The 21,604-nt window shown below is 39.6% G+C and overlaps 2 protein-coding genes across 24 annotated transcripts in view; both read right to left on the bottom strand.

The window, feature by feature from the left end:
• The window catches only part of MPHOSPH8 (M-phase phosphoprotein 8), a 51,427-nt gene extending 36,617 nt beyond the window's left edge, over positions 1 to 14,810 (bottom strand). The window contains exons 1-2 of one of the 6 annotated variants that reach the window (XM_057707060.1): positions 14,407 to 14,804; positions 3,971 to 4,126 (exon numbers count right to left, since the gene is read on the bottom strand). In XM_057707060.1, the coding sequence (XP_057563043.1) occupies positions 3,971 to 4,126; positions 14,407 to 14,631 (381 nt within the window). In that variant the 5' untranslated portion in view covers positions 14,632 to 14,804. Of the gene's footprint in view, positions 1 to 3,970; positions 4,127 to 14,406 lie in introns of all 6 variants that reach the window. The other 5 variants (XM_057707057.1, XM_057707058.1, XM_057707062.1 and 2 more) reach the window with 5 other exon arrangements.
• Positions 14,811 to 17,337: 2,527 nt separating this feature from the next.
• Positions 17,338 to 21,604, bottom strand: part of PARP4 (poly(ADP-ribose) polymerase family member 4) — a 105,075-nt gene continuing 100,808 nt past the window's right edge. For all 18 annotated transcript variants that reach the window (XM_057707097.1, XM_057707089.1, XM_057707094.1 and 15 more), the window contains one exon: positions 17,338 to 19,458. In XM_057707097.1, the coding sequence (XP_057563080.1) occupies positions 19,263 to 19,458 (196 nt within the window). In that variant the 3' untranslated portion in view covers positions 17,338 to 19,262. The remainder of the gene's footprint in view (positions 19,459 to 21,604) is intronic.

Raw genomic sequence — 21,604 nt, forward strand, 5'->3', positions numbered from 1 at the left:
AGTAGGTTAGCTGCACCAGGATGATCTGGCCCTGGAATAACTGGCCAGATTCAATGAAGTCAGGACATAAAACTTAGCTACCATCTGATGAACAGTTGTTTGCCATCAAACAACAAATGTTACATGATGCAAAGGAATTAGTGTTACCTTTTAAAAGAACTAAAAAAACTAAAAAATAATCAAATAAAATTAAAACCACACATATCACAAGTCTGAGCTCTTCCAGCATACTAGTAATGTCTTCTTACTCATTTTAATAGTTTCACACATAAAATAAATTTAAAAGTTATTATCCAAATCAGGACAACTTTGAAAATTAAAGGGGCTCCGATCATAATTATACCAAGTCAACAGGCACAAACTGGGGTCGAGCTGAGCAGGCCAGGGCCACTCGCCCCTCCACTCGGTAAACACCTGGTCTACACGGATGGTCACCAACACTGTGCACGAGGCGAAAAGACAAAACAAGTGACCACTGTACACACACCCCAGTGTCACCCCCTCTAGCTCATCACCTCTGGAAACCACGAGCTTTTCAATAGTAACCATTGCTCAAGTAACTTTTACAAGTGCACTCCTGCACTTTTACAACCATCGCCACACTTTTTTTAGTACAAAAAGGAGGCGTCACTAGAAATTATTTTCCTGCTCGACATATAGATTCTTACGAAGACAATTCCAAAATAAATAATTTAAAACCATTTTGGGCCACGGCATTACTGGAATAAATGTTAACTTCACAAAATGTACTCTTAAAAATAAAGCTTATTTGGGTGTGCAAATTATAATTCATTTTACATTAAAAGAATACACATATTTATTATTTTATAGCCAGTATTTCAAAAAGCTAAAAAAAAAAGCTATCCTCAAATTTTAAAACAAAGGCAAAACTATCTCTTAGCTGAGTAGTAAGGACAGAGGTAATTATTAAAAAACACAGTTGTTTGCTGGTTAGAATATGTATTGATAAAAAAAATTATTTTAAAAGAAAGGCAGAAGGCAAAATCCTTAGTATATGGTACTACTCTTAAAAGTAAGATCGTACATGGACAATCTGTAAGACCCCTCAAGAGCATAAGGTAGATAATGATCTATCTTTGTGAAACTGTGACCATTTAAGGGTCTGGCCCATATAAGACACTCTATATTTACTTAAAAAAAAAAGTTATCCCTGAAAAAAGAACCAAAAAGTTAAAAATAGTAAAATGTCACTGTGACAGCCCAGTAAAGGTTCTTCTGTGTCCTGTAACATCAGCCATCAAAGCTCAAGGCGGACCCATGATGCCTTATTTATAGATTTTCAGTCCACTAAAAAATGAAGGTCTGGACCGTATCACACGAATGTTAAACAGCACCCCCCCACACTTTTTTTTTAGTTTGAAATACCTGATAGTCAGCAAAAAGATACAAAGGTATCCAAATGATAAATGATAAAAAGTATTTTAATGAACAAATACCACTTCTGCATCGTGTATTTTCTAGTGAACAGCATCAACAATCACTTTTTGGGGTATTTTAGAGACCACTTCTAACTTCTGTGATGCTTACTAAGTCCTAAGCAAGCAGTGCTCCCAGATTTAAGTAGATAAACTGACGAACCAAATAGTCTTAAATACAACTGTGGTAAAACCTCTCCACAAGACAAAGATTCTGGTGACTGGGAAATATCACAATTTTCACAGGCAGCACAGGTCTGTCTCTTGCGTGGACGGAGTGATGGCGAGATGAAGGGAGGAGCACTTTCTCCTACTGGCTCTACTTCCACACCTACAGTGAGAGAGTCACAAAACTTACAAACAGCAAAACTATTTTGCTAAAGTGGGAAACGGTTAGCGACCAGTTGCATTTCTGCCATACGCCTGTCCACTGACACTACTCAATGATTAGGTCAAAAAGTCATAGCAATATAAACACTGGAATACTTTATAAATGAGAGAATTCAGGAGAGAGTTGACCTGACATAGGAAATAGAGGATTTAGTCTTATAAAAATTCAAAATGTTATTAGTGCCTGGAATTTTAAGTTATTTATAAAATAGTAAGGAGAGTTTAGAAAAAGACATTTTCAAGTAGCAAAGTGTCTTCCTAAAACTAGGATAAGGACTTTTAAGCTTAAAAATAAGCCTCAAACAGACCCGTCTATCAGGAATCATTCTCATTCAGACTATCAGCAATACTTTTAAATCAAGAGAGTGGCAAGCCGGGTTTAAGCAGAGCCTTGGTAAAGTGAAAGGGACAACAGAGCCAGGATTCTGCAAGTCAAGACTTCTTGGGAGAAGTTTCTGCAAACTTATCTCACTAGCAAGGCAGGAAAGTTAGAAATAAACTTAAGAAGATTTCAATGAAAATGTCTAAATTTTGAAAGTAATAACCAATCACTTAGTAAGACAGGTGCATTTGTGTCTGTATAGTGTTTTTAGTAAAGAAAAAGGAAGGAGGGTGTAGGCACCCGTTCTAGAAAAGTGAAGTATAAATACAGCAAAAAACGTAACGAAAAATCTCTAATCTGAACTCATCTTGTAAAGGATTTCCTTTACAAACATTTAAAAAGTACTGAAGATTTTGCTTGGTAATTTAAAAACTGTGTTTATTAAAGACACTGCCACTGCAGCATACATTTAAGAAACTGGTAATTCCACTCCTCTAAATGGATTTCAAACTACAACTCAAACCAAAAGAAACCCTATCATAGTGGTTAAGAGTGCAGCTGCCTGGCTCTATCAGTACTAACTGGTGAACCTGGGCTGGTTAATGGAACTCACCTAAACCTCCGTTTTCTCACCCTAATCCATGAAAATGCTGGCCCAGCATCTGGCGCATACAGGGGACAGGTGCTGGGTGAGTAGAGGCTGTACCTGTCACGGATACTATCACTAACACCCACTACACACAGTCAAGTCTAATACTGTTTTGGTCATTTAAAAAATACTAAGCATGTAGTTGAAACAAACTGTAGGGAAAGAAGGGATCAATATTCAGTCCTTAAAATAAAAACTTCAGCAAGTAAGAATCTTTCTTGTCAGCAATTTTCACTACATAGTTCTAAGTTCAAGAACCTCTGTCAGTATTCTAAGAAAATGATGATGATTTCTAATAAAAAAAAAAACTAAAAGCAAAAACAAGAAGTTGAATAAAGTGGGTTCAATTTATAAATAGAAGCTATAAATAAAACTTACAAAGAAAAGTAAAACGTGAAATTCTTAGAAGATTCATAAATAAAGCCAATTCAATAATGTGTGGAATAGGAGAATCAAGAATAAAACAACGGACAAATCCATAGAAGGAAACCCTTAGACCAAATGTGCACATTCATTTTAACATTATCCCACTTGAGACTACCATCAAATCTTTTCTCAAACTGCTGATGATAGAAGTTTAACTCACCTGAGTTCCTCTGAATTCTTTACCCTTCCTTACCACCAAGAGCTACTAAAAAACAATAAAGTGGCTAAAAATTAAGTGGAAATAGAAGAGAAAACCAAAGACCTGGAGATAATCAGACCTGTGAATATCTGAAATAAATTAAAATGTATAGCTTTACAAAGTGATCAATTAGCAGAAAAATCAGACTGGGAAATATGCTAGTAACGCTGCACCTGCAGACACAAGGTGACCAGCACATGCAGCACTCCCCAAGTGCACAAAAATGTGATGCTCACACCACGGACGAACAGGTAAAGTTTCAACATGCCTCTTTTCTCCTCATTTTCATCTTATTCTTAAAGGAAGATAATCAGCATGTCCACACTATACCTCTTCGTCACCTGCAGTCACAGGTTGGCTACAGAAAGAAGAGTCTGGCAAAAATCAATGAAAGCATTTTATGAGAATCAACTGGCTAAACAGAACTTACAACAGAAATGTATATTTTATTATTATCTGTAAATCCCTTACTGCACATTCTGTATAACATTAAAATTTATAATAAGCTTCTTATATTAAAAAAAACACTGTAAGATAAGATGTAATACCTGGATATCTTTCTTCACTGGTTTAGCTTTGTTATCCGCAACTTTCTTCCTAAATTCAAGAAGAACTTCTTTACAGTCCTCAAGGTGAACCTCAGGCTCCCAGGTATCATCATCTGATGTGTATCCTTTCCATCGAACTTTATAAAGGACCTTACCCTGTTATATAAATTAAAAACAGGCAGATAAAGAATATTAGACTTGAGTATAGTTCCAAAGCCATACAGTAGATGAGAATACATGAACCAACCTGAAATGGAGACTGAAACTATGATAAAGAATATTCATCTTCTGAGGTCACTTGTGAATTCCTTAAAACATATAATGAAAGTCCATCCGATCTAAGTCCAGCTGTGCTTTCTCCCTTTAAGGGCAATTGCTTACTATAGTGGAACAATAAAACATCAGTCATGTTTTAATTTCTGACCCCTCCTAAAGTGAATTGGCCTAAAAGCCTCTCCTGAATGTTCTCTGTAAGACAGGAGAAGCTGGTAATTTTAACAGTTTCTGGGGAGGAGGAAGGAAGGAGAATCAATCTTCTACCTAATTTGCATGTATTACTTATCACTTAATAACATTTTTAAGTTAAATAACCACAACAACAAATGTAAAAAAAAATTGTTCCCCTCCTGAAGCAAGTGGCCTAAAAAAACAAACCAAACCAAACAAAAAAGAACCCCCAAAAACAGTATCACCAAGGGCAAAAGCAACTTTTAAGAGCAAAAGTAAAAAAAAAAAAAAAAAAAAAAAAAAAAGCAAAAGTAAACAAGTCAAACTACATCAAACTAAAAAGCTTCCACACAACAAAGAAAACCATCAATAAAATGAAGGGCAGCCCCTGAACCGGAAGATATCCTCAAATCATATATCCGATAGAGTCAATATCCAAAATATATAAAGAATTGATACAACTACATAGCAAAAAACAATCTTATTAAAAACTGGGCAAAAGAAATGAATAGACAGTTTTCCAAAGAAGACACACAGACTGCCAACAGATAGCTGAAAAGATGCTCAACATCACTGATTATTAGAGAAATGCAAATCAAAACCATGAGTTGTCACCGCACACCTGTTAGAATGACTATTATCAAAAACAGAAGAAATAGCAAGTGTTGATAAGGATGTGGAGAAAAGGGAACTCTTATGCACTTTTGGGTGAGACTGTAAACTGGTGTAACCACTATCAAAACCAGTAAGGAAGACCCTCAAAAAATTAAAAACAGAACTACCATATGATTCAGCAATCCCACTTCTGGGTATTTATCCAAAGAAAATGACAACCACTAACTTGAAAAGATCTATGTACCCCATGTTCACTGCAGCATTATTTCCAATAGCCAAAAAGTGGAAACAAACCAAGTGTCCACCAACAAATAAACGAATGAAGAAAATGCAGTGCATGTGTATATAGATACACACACATATATCACATACATATATAATCATATACACCACACATACATGTACACACACACACAAACACACCCACACACACACAGTGGAATACTATTCAGCCATAAAAAAGAAAGAATGAAATCCTGCCATATGCAACAACACAGATGGACCTCAAGGGCATTACAATAAGTGAAATAACTCAGAGAAAGATAAATACTATACGATCTCACTTACACGTGGAATATAAAAAGAAAAACAAACAGGGACTTTCTTGGTGGGGCAGTGGTTAAGAATCCACCTGCCAATGCAGGGGACACGGGTTCCATCCCTGGTCTGGGAAGATCCCACATGCCACGGAGCAACTAAGCCCGTGTACTACAACTACTGAGCATGCACTCTAGAGCCTGTGAGCCAGAACTACTGAGCCTGTGTGCCGCAACTACTGAGCCCACATGCCACAACTACTGAGCCCACATGCCACAACTACTGAGCCCACATGCCACAACTACTGAGCTTACATGCTGCAACTACTGAAGCCCTCGTGCCTAGAGCCTGTGCTCTGCAACAAGAGAAGCCACCGCAATGAGAAGCCCGCACACCACAACCAAGAGTAGCTCCCCCCACCCCAGCCACTACTAGAGAAAGCCCAAGAGTGGCAATGAAGACCCAATACAGCCAAACCAAACAAAAAACCAAACCAAACAAACCCCCCCCCAGCTCACCGATACAGAGAACAGATCAGTGGTTGCCAGAGGCAGGGGGTGGGGGATAGGAAAAATGGGTGAAGGGTGTCAAAAGGCACAAACTTCCAGTTATAAGATAAATATGTCACAAGGATGTAATAAATATACAGGATGGTGACTATAGTTAATAATACTGTATTGCATATTTGAAAGTTGCTAAGAATGTGGATCTTGAAAGTTCTCATCACAAGAAAAAAGTTTTTTAGATGTTAACTAGATGTTACTATAGCAATCATTTCACAATGTATACAAATATCAAATCATTATGTTGTACACCTAAAACTTATGTTAGATATGTCAATTATACCTCAATTTTTAAAAAATTAAGAAAAATAAATAAAACCCTCAATATCAACAATCCATTTTTTATAAACCAGAGACTGAGGTCTTTTCCTGATTATATAAGTAATGTGCAGTCTTTGAAAATCAATGAAAAACAGGAAAAAACAAAAGTCACCTCAAAATACTGATAACAATTTGACCTATTTCCTTCACCTTTTGCATTTATAAGTATATAGTTAACATATGTATTTAAAACACTAGGATAATACTATCAGTTTTATCTTGCTTTCTCACCGATATATCAAACATTTCTTGTAATATTTTCCAAAAACAATTTTTAGTGACTGAACTATTATTCCATCATATAAATAGAACAAAAAATGTGACAGCTCTCCCTCTGGAAACCAAAGTTGCCTTGATTGTTTCCAATTTGTGTTTTTATAAGTAATGCTGAGACTCTGATTAGGTTGTCAGAATAAATTCCCAACAGAGAGACCAACGGGATCAAATAAAGCCACTTAAAGATTGTAAAAACGCACTGTCAAATGCCTTCCAGAAAAGATGCTCCAATTTTCACTTCACCAGATACAAGAGCAGGGATCAGCAAACTGTAGCAGGGCCTGCCTCCGTTTTTGCTCATGCTGTAAGCTAAGAAGGGTTTTACATTTTTAAAATGGTTGAAAACAAATCATCAAATCATTATATTGTACACCTGAAACTGTCATATTCTAATCAATTTCACTTCAATTAAAAAAATTAAAACACATGAAAACAAAAAAAGAATTATTTATATCAAGTGCCTCACAATGTGTTGTGCACTGTTGAAATCTTGGCATTTATTGACTCACTTCTTTAGAATAACCCTGTGAAGTATTAACATTCATTTTACAGATGTGGAAACTGAAGCTTCTAGATAGACTAAGTAACTAGTAAAGATCACACAGCTAAGGAGTAGTTCAGCTGAAATCCAAACCCAGGAGCTGGGTTGCAAGCAGGAAGTTATCCTGCATGTGAAGGCAACATATGTCAGTGCCAAAGGCAGACAGGGTAACACATTCTAGTGAGTTTCCAAGAAGGAAAGTTTCTTAGGAGAATGAGGTCACGTTTCTACCATGATAAGGAACACTAACTCTAAACCCCCAAATTGCCTCTTAACCCACAATGTCTAAAACGTTCACTATATGGTAATTTACAAAAAAAGCTTGCCAACTTCTGCCATATTCCAAATCCACTTAAAAAATTATCATTAAGCTCTTTACATTTTTTTCTTTGAAAAATTACCTGCTATGTGCCTACTTTTACTACTGCTAGTCAACATTGTACTAAAAGTTTTAGCCAGAGCAATTAGGTAAGAAAAAGCTACAAAAGGCATCCAAATTAGAAAGGAAGAAGTGAAACTATAGTCACAGATGATATCATTCTATATATGAGAAAATCCCAAAAAATCCACAAGAAAGTAACCAGATCTAATAAATGAACTCAGCAAAGTTGCAGGGTACAAGACACAAAAATTAGCTGTGTTTCTATACATCTGCAATCCACAATCCAAAAACAAAATTAAGAAAGCAATTCCATTTACAATCTCATCTAAAGAATACAATATTCAAGAATAACCTTAGCCAAGGAGATAAAAGATGTGTACACTAAAAACTACCAAACACTGCTGAAAGAAATTAGATACAAATAAATGGAAAGACATCTGTGTTCTTTGGTAGGAAGACAATATTGTTAAGATGTCAAAACTACCAGTGACCTCTGGATTCCATGCAATCCCTATCAAAATTCCAATAGCCTTGTTTGCAAAGGTAGAAAAGACAAACCTCAAATTCATATGGAATTGGAAGAGGTCCTGAAGAGCCAAAACAATCTTGAAAAAGAACAGATTTGGGGGACTCACACTTCTTGATTTCAAAATTTAATACAAAGCCACAGTAATCAAAACAGTATGGTACTGACATAAGAACAGACATATGGAGTCCAGAAAAAAACCCATACATCTACAGCCAACTAATGTCTGATAAAGGTGCCAAGTCCAATCAATAGGGACACAAATTGTGCTGGGACAACTGGACTTCCACATACACAAAAATTAACACCTCAAACCGTACACAAAAATTAACTCAAAATAGATGAAAGACCTAAATTTAAGAGCTAAAACCACAAAATTCTTAGACGAAAACTCAGGGGTAAATCTTCAGAACCTTGGATTTGACAATGAGTTCTTGGATATAGGAATACCTCAGAGATATTGTGGGTTCAGTTCCAGACCATTGCAATAAATATTAGAAGGCAGGTCATACAACTTTTTTGGTTTTGCAGTGCATATAAAAGTTATGTTTATACTTTACTGAGTATGCAATAGCATTATCTAAGAAAACAATGTACCTACCTTAATTAAGAAACACTTTGTTGCTAAAAAATGCTAACCATCATCTGAGCCTTCAGTGAGTGGAAATCTTTTTGCCAAACTAACATCACAGATCACCATAACATTAAAGATCACCATAACATCACATCACAGATCACTATAACAAATATAGAAATAATGAAAAAGTGTGAAATGTTATGAAAATTATCAAAATGTGACACAGAGACATGAAGTGAGCATGTATGTATGAAGTGAACAAGTTATGTCCATAAAACATCAAAATCCCAAACAAAAGAAAAAATATGTAAAATAACTTCATTAAAATTAAAAACTTGTGTGCATCAAAGGACATTTTCATTAAAGTGAAAAGGCAACCCATTAATTGAAGAAAATATTTCCAAATGGTGTTACAAAACACCTCCAATTCAAAAACGAGACAACACACTTAAAAATGGACAAAGGAAGACATGAGTAGACATTTCTCCAAGAATTTATATAAATGGCCAAGAGCAGATGAAAAGATGCTCAACATCATTAGTTCTTTGGGAAATGCAAATTAAAACCATGAGATACTACCTCACACCCACTAGGTAAAACAAACAAAAACAGAAAACAAGTGATGGTGAGGATGTGGAGAAATGAGAACCTTCTCACACTGATGGCGGGAATGTAAAATGGTACAAATGCTGTGAAAAACACTTTGGCAATTCCTCAAAAAGTTAAACAGAATTACCTCATAATCCAGCAATTCCCCTCCAAGGCATATACCTCAAAGAACTGAAAACAAATTCAAACAGGTATCTGAACACACATTTCAGGGCAGCATTATTCACAACAGCTAAGAAGTGGGAAATAACCCAAACAACCAACCAAAAGATGAATGTACATATAAACAGAAAGCAGGGTATGCATATAATGGATTACTCAGCCTTAAAGGGAAGGAAGTTCTGATACATGCTACAAAATGGATGAACCTTAAAAATATCATGCTAGGTGAAATAAACCAGACACAGAAGAAAAATATTTATACTTCCATTTATATGAATTACCTAAAGTAGGGAAACTCATTGAGACAAAACTCATTGAGACAAAAGGGCTGCCGGGGGCTGGGGGTGGGAGAACAAGCAATTAGTGTTCAGTGGAGACAGAGTTTCCACTGGGAAGATGGCAAAGTTCCGGAGCTGGAGGTGGTGACTGCACATTAGTGTGGATGTGCTTAATGCCACTGAACGAAATGCTGAAAAATGGTTACAGTGGAAAATTTAAGATACACAACAAAATGCATGTATATAAACTATAGCAAAAACATTTTAAAGTTACATGTTGTGTCTTTTGCCCATTTTCTTGCATATTTTAAAGAATTTTTCTATTTAAAACTTTTTTTTTTTGGCTGTGCCACACATCTTGAAGGATCTTAGTTCCCCAACCAAGGACTGAACCTGGGCCACAACAGTGAAAGTGAGTCCTAACCACTGGATGGCCAGGGAATTTCCTTTATTTTTAATACTTGATTGCTATTAAATCTTTGTCATATATATTTCAAATTCTTGCTTCTCCAGATTTCTGATTTTTCTTTTCTGCTCAATACCCAATCTCACTGAGAAGCAAGAACACACTCATGCAATAGTTTTCTGCATGAACTGCAGAGCACCATTCTAGCTATACTCTTAACACTGCCTAATTTTATTCATACAACCACCAAGGCAATAAACTTTCCAGACTGAGTGCCAACCACTGTCCCCCTCAATTTACCTTCAATCATGCCCACACTGCCTATCAATTATTCTGCCATCTGTAGAAAGACCAAGCATCAGCATGTAGCAGGACTAGAAACTGAGAAATAATGGGAAAAGAATAGTCTTTTAACTTTCAGAAATAATCCTAAAAACTTTATAATTTTAAAATAATAATTAAGAGTCTATGTCAGGGGACTTTCCTGGTGGCACAGTGGTTAGGAATCCTCCCGCCACATGGAAGCAACCTAAATGTTCATCAATAGATGAATGGATAAAAAAGACGTGGTACATATATACAATGGAATATTACTCAGCTGTAAAAAGCAATGAAACTGGGATATTTGTAGAGACATGGATGGACCTAGAGACTGTCATACAGAGTGAAGTGAGTCAGAAAGAGAAAAACAAATATCATATATTAACACATATGCAGACTATAGAGAAACGGTACAAATGAACTGGTCTGCAAGGTGAAATAGAGACACAGATGTAGAGAACAAACATATGGACACCAAGTGGGGAAAGCGGGGAGGGCTGGGGGGGAATGAATTGGGAGATTGGGATTGCCATATATACATTACTAATAAGAAAAAAAATACCAAATTGTACACTCTAAATATATGCAGTTTATTGTCTGTTAACTGTAGCTCAATAAAAGTTCTTAAAAAGAAAAAAATACATTTCGGGAAAGAAAGCAAAACAAAAAACCCCCCAAAAAAACAAAAACCATTATTGAGGGACTTCCCCGGTGGCACAGTGGTTGAGAATCCACCTGCCAATGCAGGGGACACAGGTTCAATCCCTGGTCTGGGAAGATCCCACATGCCGTGGAGCAACTAAGCTTGTGTGCCACAACTACTGAGCCTGCACTCATGCTCTGCAACAAGAGAAGCTACCAAATGAGAAGCCTGCTCATCACAGTGAAGAGTAGCCCCCGCTCGCTGCAACTAGAGAAAGCCCACGCACAGCAACGAAGACCCAATGCAGCCAGAAAAAAAGTATTGAAAAAAATTAAATTGATCCTAAATTTATCCACAGATTCAATGCAAATCCCAATAAAAATTCAGTTTTTATGTTTGCAAGGAAACTGACAAGTTGATTCTACAATTTAGAGCCATTGTTAAAGAATAAAAAGACAGATTTGCTCAATGAAACCTGACCCTTACATTACACTGTACACAAAATCAATTCCAAGTCAAGTGTAAATATAAAATCTGAAAGACAAAACAGAGTTTTCCGAAAAAATATTAATAATGGAATATTTAGGGTTGGGAAAGATTTCTCAAACCAGACATAAAAAGCACTCAACATCAAGACAGAGATTAAGGTTTTCTACATTAATCATATGAACTTCTATTCACCAAAAAGACATAGCAGGAAAAGAGATTCACATGACATCACAAAGAGTCTGAATCTAGAATACAAGTCAATAAAGACAGATAACTCAGTAGAAAGAGAATTTGAAAAGGCACCATAAAAGATAACAAAATGACCAATAAATAAGTGTATGAAAAGATGTTCAATGATGTCAACACTGATTACTAATGTAAAATCCAGAGAAATATAAATTACAAGTAGCAAATACCATCAGATACCCCATCAGTACTGGCTAAAAATACAAAGACTGATGATATCAAGCACTGATAGGATGTGAAACAAAAGGAATTCTCATAAACCATGAGAAGTACAGTAAACTGGTACAACCACTTTCAAAAACAGTTTCCACTTAAAGCTAAAGACATATGCATCCTGTCTGAACAATTCCTAAGCATACACAACCAGGAGAAACATTTGTGCACAATACACCAGGAGACACATTCAATAAAGTTCTCAGAAGAATTATTCACAACACCAAAACTGGAAAGAACTCAAATGCCCATCAACAGTAGCAGAAAAGATAGACTGTAATATATTCATACAACTGAATACGGGTAACCTTTTAACAACATGGGTTTGAACTGGGGGGTCCACTTATATGCAGATATTTTTCAAGAAATATATTGGAGAATTTTTGGAGATTTCCAACTATTTGAAAAAAGTCGCAGATGAACCACATAGCCTAGACATATTGAAATAGTTTTTAAAAACGTATGTAATGAATGCATAAAGTATATGTAGATACTGGTCTATCACTACAAAAGCATAAGGTGAGTGACATTTAATGTAAAATTAATGTGTTAGTTTTCTTAATGTTTTATAACTTTGCTTTCAAAGAATTATATTACCATATTCTTTTCCAATTGGAGAAACTATTAGCCTATTATTACAGATAAGTGATTTCTTTAAAAAAATGTAATGATGTTTTTGAAACCGTATTATGAATATGACTGTAATACTATACGCCACAAACATTTCTAACAATTCATTCATTAGTGTCTAGGCTGGGCTACCAAGAAGCAAAGGTATCCATTACACCAGGCTGCCATAAAGCACGAATCATTACACTTCTTCACAATAACTTTTCATTTTTGATGTCTAGTGTTGGTAATACACATAACATCTAATACTGATGTAGGTTCTGACAAGCGATTCATCTTGTTAACAGACGATGTAAACTTAGGGTATACAATACTGTAAATATATTTTCTCTTCCTTACTATCTTCTTAGTAACATTTTCTTTTTAGTTTACTTTTTTATTAAGGATATGGTACATAATATACATAACATACAAAATACTTGTTAACCAACTATTTATACTATGGGTAAGGCTTCCCCTTCTGGTAAAAGGCTGTTAGTAGTTAGGTTCTGGGGAGTCAAAAATTATAGGTGGCTTTTCAACTGTGCGGGGGTCAGGCACCCCTAGGCTCCGAGTTGTTTGAGGGTCACTGTACTATTCAGCAACGAAAGGAAAGAAACTATAGCTCCAACCACATGGATTAAATCTCACAAAGACAGTACTGAGCAAAAAAAGCAGACACACACCAAAGTGAGATTCCACTTAAATGAAGGAAACAAAACCTTAAACATGGGGCCTTACATACTGTGCCTACAATTCTTCGGAACTGGCAAAATTAACTATTGTATGAAGAAGTGAATCATCTTAATTCTGAAGATATTACCCTCCTAACCAAATATTTTCTGAATATCTTCCACCTGCCAAGCACTGTGTTAAACGCAGTTGATACAAAACAGTCTAGGACTGCACCACCTCTCACCTGAAGGTGCTTACAATGTATCTGGGAAACTTATACATGAAAATGTCCCTATCTTTACGGCAACTAACAACAATATTGATGACCCTGGATTTCAGTTATTTACCCCCCACTGGACAGGAGAATCTTTCATGTCAGCAGCTGCGTATGCTACAACTCATCACTATACCCTTAGGACCTAACACAACACTTACCATACAGCGGCTGAAAACAAACAAAGTCTGCTGAATGGACCAAAAAAATAGTATAAGGTAGCGCACGACAAATGGGAAATAACAGACGATAGAAAGAAGACACAATACAGAACCAGCACCGCGTAGGGCCTTCGGCCGCCCTACGCCTGTGCACCCGCACAGACTGTTTTCCTCGACCCATCCTGCCAGCCTGTCACCCTCCCCCGGCCTCCAGCCCGCCAGCCCTTCACTCACTCCATCCCCGCACGCCAGGCGCCGGACTGGGGCGCCGGCGATAGCAGGCGAACGAGCAGCACAGGCTCTGCACCGCAGCGCCCGCAGCCCAGCAGGCGACACCCGGGCGCGGGACGACGACGCTCTAAGGGCGGCCCCGGGGAAGCACCTCCCGCCGCGGGACGCGGGAGGCGCGGCGCGCGGGGAGGGCCTCCTGCGGGGCCGCGGCTGCTCCGGGGCTCAGCCCGCGTCGCCGAGCCTCGGGGGCCGGCCTGCCCGGGGCCTAGGGCGGCAGCGTCGCCTCCGCGTCCCCGCGGCCTCCGCGCCAGCCCGGCCCGCGCCCCGCACCTACCCCCTCGGTCTTCATGTCCAGGATCTTCTCCACCTCGAACACATCCTCGCCGTCCTCCTCGCTGTCCGCGACGGCCTCCGCTCCTTCCGCGGCCGCGTCCTTCCCTTCTTCGCCCGCCGCTCCAGCTCCCTCGCCTTCGGCCGCGGGCGAGTCGCCACCGCCGTCGACACCCGAAGCGGGGCCGGCGGCCGCGCTCGCCCCCTCCTCCTCCTCCGCCGCCGCCATAACGGGGCGCCCCACCCGGCCCCGACCCTCGGCCAGCCGGACGCCGCGGACCGCGAAACGCCAATGGCGGGCTAGCCACCCGGGAGCGACGAGCACACCACAGTCACGTCAGGGCCGGAGCGCCGGGGCCCCGCACCGCCCACGGGAAGCGGGTGGGCGGGCCGACGGGGCGCCCCTGGCGGAAGGAACGGCCGAGCAACGGAAGCGCTCGGGAGAACGCCGGCGGGCGGAGCTTGGGGTGGGAGGGCCGCGGGCTGACAGCCCCGGGGAGGGAGCCGCTGAGGAGAGGTCATAGTATAGCGCTGGCGGGCGGGGCTTGAGGGTGGGCGGGGCGAAGAGGTGGGCGCGGCGGCGCAGACGCGGTGCTTCTCATCTAGGTGATTTTGTTTCGGTTAACGCCTGTGAAGGAGCCAATCAAATGCAAGCCAGGGTGCTGTTTGAGATAAGGAAAACGTTTATTTTCCAACTTCTAGCTGGGTGTTTGTTGTTTTTTTTTTTTTAGTTCCCACTGAGAAAAATCGGAAGAGGTGATAAAAGTAATTTGTCCAGGTTATGAATGATTGACAAAATAGTCACCCCTCAAAATGAATTGCCACCCAAAGTGGCTAGGTGAAATATTTTTCTGACTTTGAATTGCAAATAAGCAAATAAAGTCTGTAGCAGCAAGCTTTTTATTTGAGGTGAACTTTGCCGACTGAGAACAAATACACAAGGAGAGAGTTGGGCGTTAAATTTTATTTGGGGCAAAATGAGAACTCTCTCCAGGAGAAAGCCTGTCAGTAGCTGGGGGGAACTGCTCCAGAGAGGTGGGGGGAGGCCAGGACAGCTGTGATTCAGGTGACGGGGGTCGGGCCAGGCATGCACACGGTTTGGCAGAGGCTGGCTGCTGGTCATGAGGAGCAGGTGTCCCTGTTAATGACGTTGGTGCTTTTCTAGATACGAGGAGATGCAAGAATTGGGCTCGTAAAATCTTCTCCTGGAAGCATCTATCTGAAGACCTGCTCTGCCAGTTTTTCCCAGAGCACAGAGGGCCTGATGAATGGAATATTTATAAACGGAATATTTCCTGCCACATCAATAAAGGGAAGTCACAGTCATCAAGGATTGCAGCCCTCGCTGAAAAGAACACCTGCCATCAGACTGCAAGTCACTCCCTGTAGTGAGCCCTGAGGAAACTCAGGATGTGAAAATGCAGGCCCCAGACAGCTGAGGTGCATGTCGAAGGAATGATTTCTGTGAGCCCAAAGCTTGCATCTTCCCGTACATAGAAAAGCACTAAATTCCTTAACTTGAGATATCTGGTTTCCTTTAATTAACAATAATCTCTTCATGTGCCTGACTACCTGTCCTTTGTTGCAAAACTCCTATATATCTTGGCTCCTCCCCTTGCCTCCTTGAACAAGTTTCTCCGAACTCTCTGAGATGCTGCCTCCCTGGCTGCAGTCCTCATTTTGCCCCAAATAAAACTTTAACTAGCAACTCTCACATTGTGCATATATTTTTTAAGTCCACAGGCCTCATTCCTGATCTCCACCCTGAACTCGCGTGCGGGGTGTTGAAGGTCAGCAGCTGCAGCAGCTAATGACCTCATCCTTGTAGAGTCAGGTGGTAACAATTTTTAGCTGGCAACTCAATTCACAAAATAAACTCCTTTAAATTAATTCTCTGAGGTTGATTTAAAACTATGATCTGGCCAGGCCCATCTGGAGAGGCTCACCAGATCTTTGAGTTGGCTCAGGAACACAAAGATCAATACGTCCCAGCCTGCTCTCCAAGGACTCTCAGCCTCTAAAGGAAGGCATACAGCAATTCTAATAATTCCATATATTTTTTAAAATAAGTTTTAAAAAACATTATAAAGCAACATTAGTTGATGCGGGACAGCTTATGGTTTCAGAAGAATTCCAGCTAATAAGTATAGAAGAAAAAATAGAGAATTGCAACATTTCATAAAATGATTCAGACAACAGAATTATTAGCTGAAAGACTGACGAGGAACTGGATGCCAAAGTCTCTCTCCACAGGTAAGCGTTGGCTGTAAGGAAACAACTTCTCATTGGAAACCTGCTGATCACTGTTAGCTTTATGAAAGTATAACAACCAGACTTTCAGGGCTCATGCTGACAAAAATGTTGATCCCTAATCTACTCAGGACTTTAGATCTAATTTCCAGTTTACAAGGAATATGGGGAAGAGAAATGGAAACGATCAGACATGCCCAGAGTGCAGGACATCCTGTAGGACAGCGACCTGTTTCCTCAGCAGCAAAAGCAGAGGGAAGAGAAGGCCATTCTAAATGTATAAAAAGTGACAAAATATTTTGTCTTGATGGGGTTCATTATACTATTTACTCTGCTTTTATGTATTGTTGAAATAAAAACTTTAAGTATATATGTTCGTCGTAAAATTTTTTTCAATTAATTCAAAAATGTATAAGATAGAAATAAAGTTCCTGTTCCTCAAAGGTAACTAGTTTGGAATAGGACATGACAGATTTTTATCCCATATATACATAAACACCCATTTATATAACTTTTAAAATGAGCTCTATTGCACTTGCTCCGCAACTGCACTACGTACATATGCACATATAACACGTGCATGTGTCAGTGTGTCTGTGTTTCTCTAAGATGAATTTCTAGAAGTAGAATTCCTACTAGTGGAATTTATAGATCAAAGAGGGTAGTGATTTAATTTTTTTCCAGTTTTATTGAGATGTAATTGACATACCGCTCTGTATAAGTTTCATGCTGACTCACAAACACCATGGAGTGATGGTCACAGTGAGTTCAGCGGCCATCCATCACCTTGTGTAGATGCAGGATAAGAGAAGAACGTGCTTCCTCGTGATGAGACGCTCAGGATTTACTCTCTGAACAGCTGTCATGTATAACATGCAGCAGTGTTGATTACATTTATCATGCTGTACATGACATCCCTAGGACTTATTTACTGTTTAACTGGAAGTTTGTACCTTTTGAATCTCCCCTCCCCCCAGCCCCACCTCTGGTAACCACAGATCTGATCTTTTTCCATGAGTTTGCTTGTTTGTTTTTGAAGCATATTTGACCTGCAACACTATATTAGTTCCTGGTGCACAACACAGTAATTTGATATTTCTATACATCATGAAATGATCACTACATAGTGATTTAAATGTTGATAAATATTGCCAAATTTTCTTTTACTAGTATATGTTTCCTGTAACAATGTAAGCAGGTACCTGGTTTGTCCTCTGTCATTACATCAAGCAAACAAGCAGGCCAGGCCAAGGCCAAGATCTGACTGATTTGGCCAGCAAAGATATAACAAGCCCGTTTTAGATTTAGATGGTGTGTACTTATATAAACAGCAAGAGGAAGAGTGGCAAAGATGCCAGCTCCCCTTGGCCCTGGGCCCGTGCCCCAAAAGGAGCTGGACGTCTGCAGTGTGAGTCGTGGGACAGGTCATGGCAGCTCTGTCCTGAGTCTCCTGCCTCATCAGAATTGGGAGGTGATGAGAATCGTCTCTTGACAGCCTCCCAGGGAGACAGGCAGAGGAGGCCTCTTTCCAGCTCCTCAGGAGCCTCCCGTCCCCTCGGGCACCAGCAGGCTCACAGGGTCCCTCATCAGGGTGTTGGGAGCCACTGGAGATGCAGGCAGGCCCCACAGCAGGAAGGAAAGCATGAACCACGTGTGTGTGGGGTCACGGCAGGGCAGGTGGGAGGACAGCCAAGAAGGTATCTGAAAGACACTGGGTCCTATGCAAAGGCAGGGCGGCAATGGCCTGGAAGGGGTCATGTGGAAGAAGGTGGACAGAGACCTCACTACCTTCACAAGGAAAACTCAGAATGGATCAGAGGCCTAAGCAAAAAATGCAAAACTATAAAACTTTCAGAACATAACATAGGAGAAAATGTAGATGACCGTGGGTTTGGTGATGAGATTTTAGATGCAACACCAAAAGCAAGATCCACCAAAGAATTGCTTGGGACACCTGGTTCCTCTAAGCAACAAGAAAGGTGTCCAGGAACTTCCCTGGCAGTCTAGTGGTTAGGACTCTGCACGTTCACTTCAGAGCCGGGGCCGGTTCGACCCCTGGTCAGGGAACTGAGATGCCGGAAGGTAGGTGACACAGCCAAAAAAAAAAAAAATAAGGTGTGCAGGGGTCTACAGATGAAGGTCCAAGCCAGGGAGCATGCACACCGAGGGCCAAGGTTCGACACCCAGGCCCGGAAACAGGCTAGTTTCCTCCCAACTTGCTCAGTCTGGCTGGGCTGGCTCCCTGCCAGACTCCTGAGAGGGGAAAAGGAAATAAGCTGCCAGGACCATCCAATGCATCTCTCATCGCCTTAAAGTATTCAAAGTCTGTAATATTCTTGCAGGATCTTAGTTTCCCAACCAGGAATGGAACCCAGGCCCCTGGCAGTAAAAGCTCAGAGTCCTAAACACTGGACTGCCAGAGAGTCCCCTAGAATTTTTATTTTATAATAGCTTGTTAGTTCATTAAAACAATAGACTGTTTCCATTTATTTTAAAGTGATTGCTACAGTGAATAAAATCATAATTAGATTTCATTATAGGTACCTACTAGTATCTGATTATTGTATACATGGAAACATGAAAAAAGTTTGAAAGACAACTTCATCTGATTCAGCCTTGACTGTACTTAAGAAGTCCGTGAAGAGGGGAAGTGGTGTTTCTGGGTTGGATTCCCAGGAGCTGTTTGGTGGCAGAGTCCCAGTCCTTCCCCAGCTCGAGCCGTTGGCAGATAGATGGATACTGTCCTTCAGTTCTTCTTAGCCATTCACTTGCTTTCTTTATTTTCTCAAAATCCCAGGGGATATTCCTAGGTTAAAAATATGTTTCCATCAACTTCAGAATAAAATTACAGATGAAACGTAATGTGGTAACAAATCCAGCACATTATATCAGACAAAATCTGTCCAATTAAGATACTTAGAAAAAGCAGTTCTCTCTGACTTTTTTTTTTCCTCTCTGACATTTTATGAAAGTTCTTCCACCGGCCTCACATGGTGCTTTTAACTTATTCGAAACATTTTGAAATATAGTACCCCCTGGCTGCCCAGCTTCCACTGTGCTCCACAAACCTTCTTGTTGCCTCCAGGACAACTCAAGCTTCTTCGCCCCACCACGTGTTTGTTTGCTGTCATCCCCTTTCCACTCTTTGAGTACAGGCACAACGCTACTTTACAAACTCCTTTCTACTGTCCTTGGAATTCTCAGCTGGATTCTTTACTTGTGAAGTACCTGAGAGTCACCCAAGAAACTGGTATATATTTAATTTTAGCACACAAACCAGGAACAACTTACTAGTAAAATGTGCGTAACATAAAAACTTCAAATTTGTGTTCAGAAAATGGTGTCAAATATTCAGGTCTACTAAAGACCCAGAAAAATTGTGAGATTTTTCATTAATATTAATTAGCTACTTCCTCATTTGTTTTGTTAACTGCTAGAACTTGTTAGTAAAGAAGTAGTAACATATGCTAAAGAATATGGGGGAAACTGAAAATTTGGAGAATTCTCTCCATCTTTCTGATTTTGTCCCCTGTGAACTGGGAAAGGGCCATCAGAGTAGTGTGGTGGTGAAGAACTGAGTTCAAATTCTGCCTCTGCAATCACACAATATTGCTCGTGTGACATTGTTGGTTTTTTGTTATTTTTGGCCACCTGTCTTTCAGGATTTTAGTTTCTCCACCAGGGATCGAACCCGGCCCCAGCGGTGAGAGCGTGGAGTCCTAATCCCTGGTTATGTGATATTGTTACAGCTTTCACTCAACACTGGAAGTCTGTTCCTTCAGTTATGACAGTAACATGAGATCCTTCAGGTTTGCTGTGGGAGTCAGCAACACGAATGAACTGAACGTTTTTACCAGTCTCTGGCGCAGAGTTGGCAATCAGGAAATGTTGCCGAGTATCAGCGTGACGTGAACACGCTAAATAGCAGGCATGCCCACGGGGGTTAAAAGACCTGTGCTTCCCAACAATCATTAGTCTTCGGATAGTTACTAACTACTGAAAGCAACAAGACTGAGTTTAAATATTCTAATTCAACTGGCCTTCCTTTAATCCAGATGGCCTCTAATCTTTGACCATTTTACCAACACGAAAATTTTGTTCATACACCTCCAAGCAATGTGCTACTGCATTAGTGGTATGTACACCATGAAGCCGAAAATATATAAAAGTTTTAAATATACAAAAACAGGAAATAAAAATTATTTAAAATACTTTTATTTAATAAAGTGCCAACAAACCATTTGCTCACACAGTAACAGTCATACAATAAGAGCATGTATTACTGTGATATGACAGAATGCACATCACTATTTTTGAAAATCTTCATTTAATAGTTTGTGCTACTGCAATTCAAAAGTAGGTTCAAAGTTGTTAATACTTATTCTAATGGCTACCATAGTTGGAAAAGATTTAAATAGAAGAAGTGGCTCATTGGTTGTGCCTATCAAATCAAATACTAACTTTTCAGTCCCATATACTAGTTCTTCAACGTATTTTTCATTTTCATTTAGTAAATGTTATTTTTTTAATGAAGCTATATATTACATTAGTAAAATTCTCAGTTAATTATTTTCTGAGTACCTATTTTGCATTTGATGCTGCTGGGAATAGAGTATTTATTTATTTATTTATTTAGGGCTGAGCCATGTGGCTTGTGGGATCTTAGTTACTCGACCAGGGATTGAACCCGAGGTCCTCCGCAGTGAGTGTGGAGTACTAACCACTGGACCAGCAGGCAGTTCCCCAGGAGTAGAGAATTTAATCAGTCCTTGTGAGACGATACAACTAGATCTACTAACTTATTTTAATTTCATCTGTAAGTATGTTATCCCTAAAGGATAAAAACTTTTTCCTAAACATGAAACTTAAAAATAGTTATAATTCTTTAATATCACAAAATATCCAGGTAATGTTTAAATTCCCTAATTGTCTTTTTTTTTTTTACTACAGTG

The sequence above is a fragment of the Hippopotamus amphibius genome, chromosome 14, assembly GCF_030028045.1.
Source record: "Hippopotamus amphibius kiboko isolate mHipAmp2 chromosome 14, mHipAmp2.hap2, whole genome shotgun sequence".
In the NCBI taxonomy this organism is placed as follows: Eukaryota; Metazoa; Chordata; class Mammalia; order Artiodactyla; family Hippopotamidae; genus Hippopotamus; species Hippopotamus amphibius.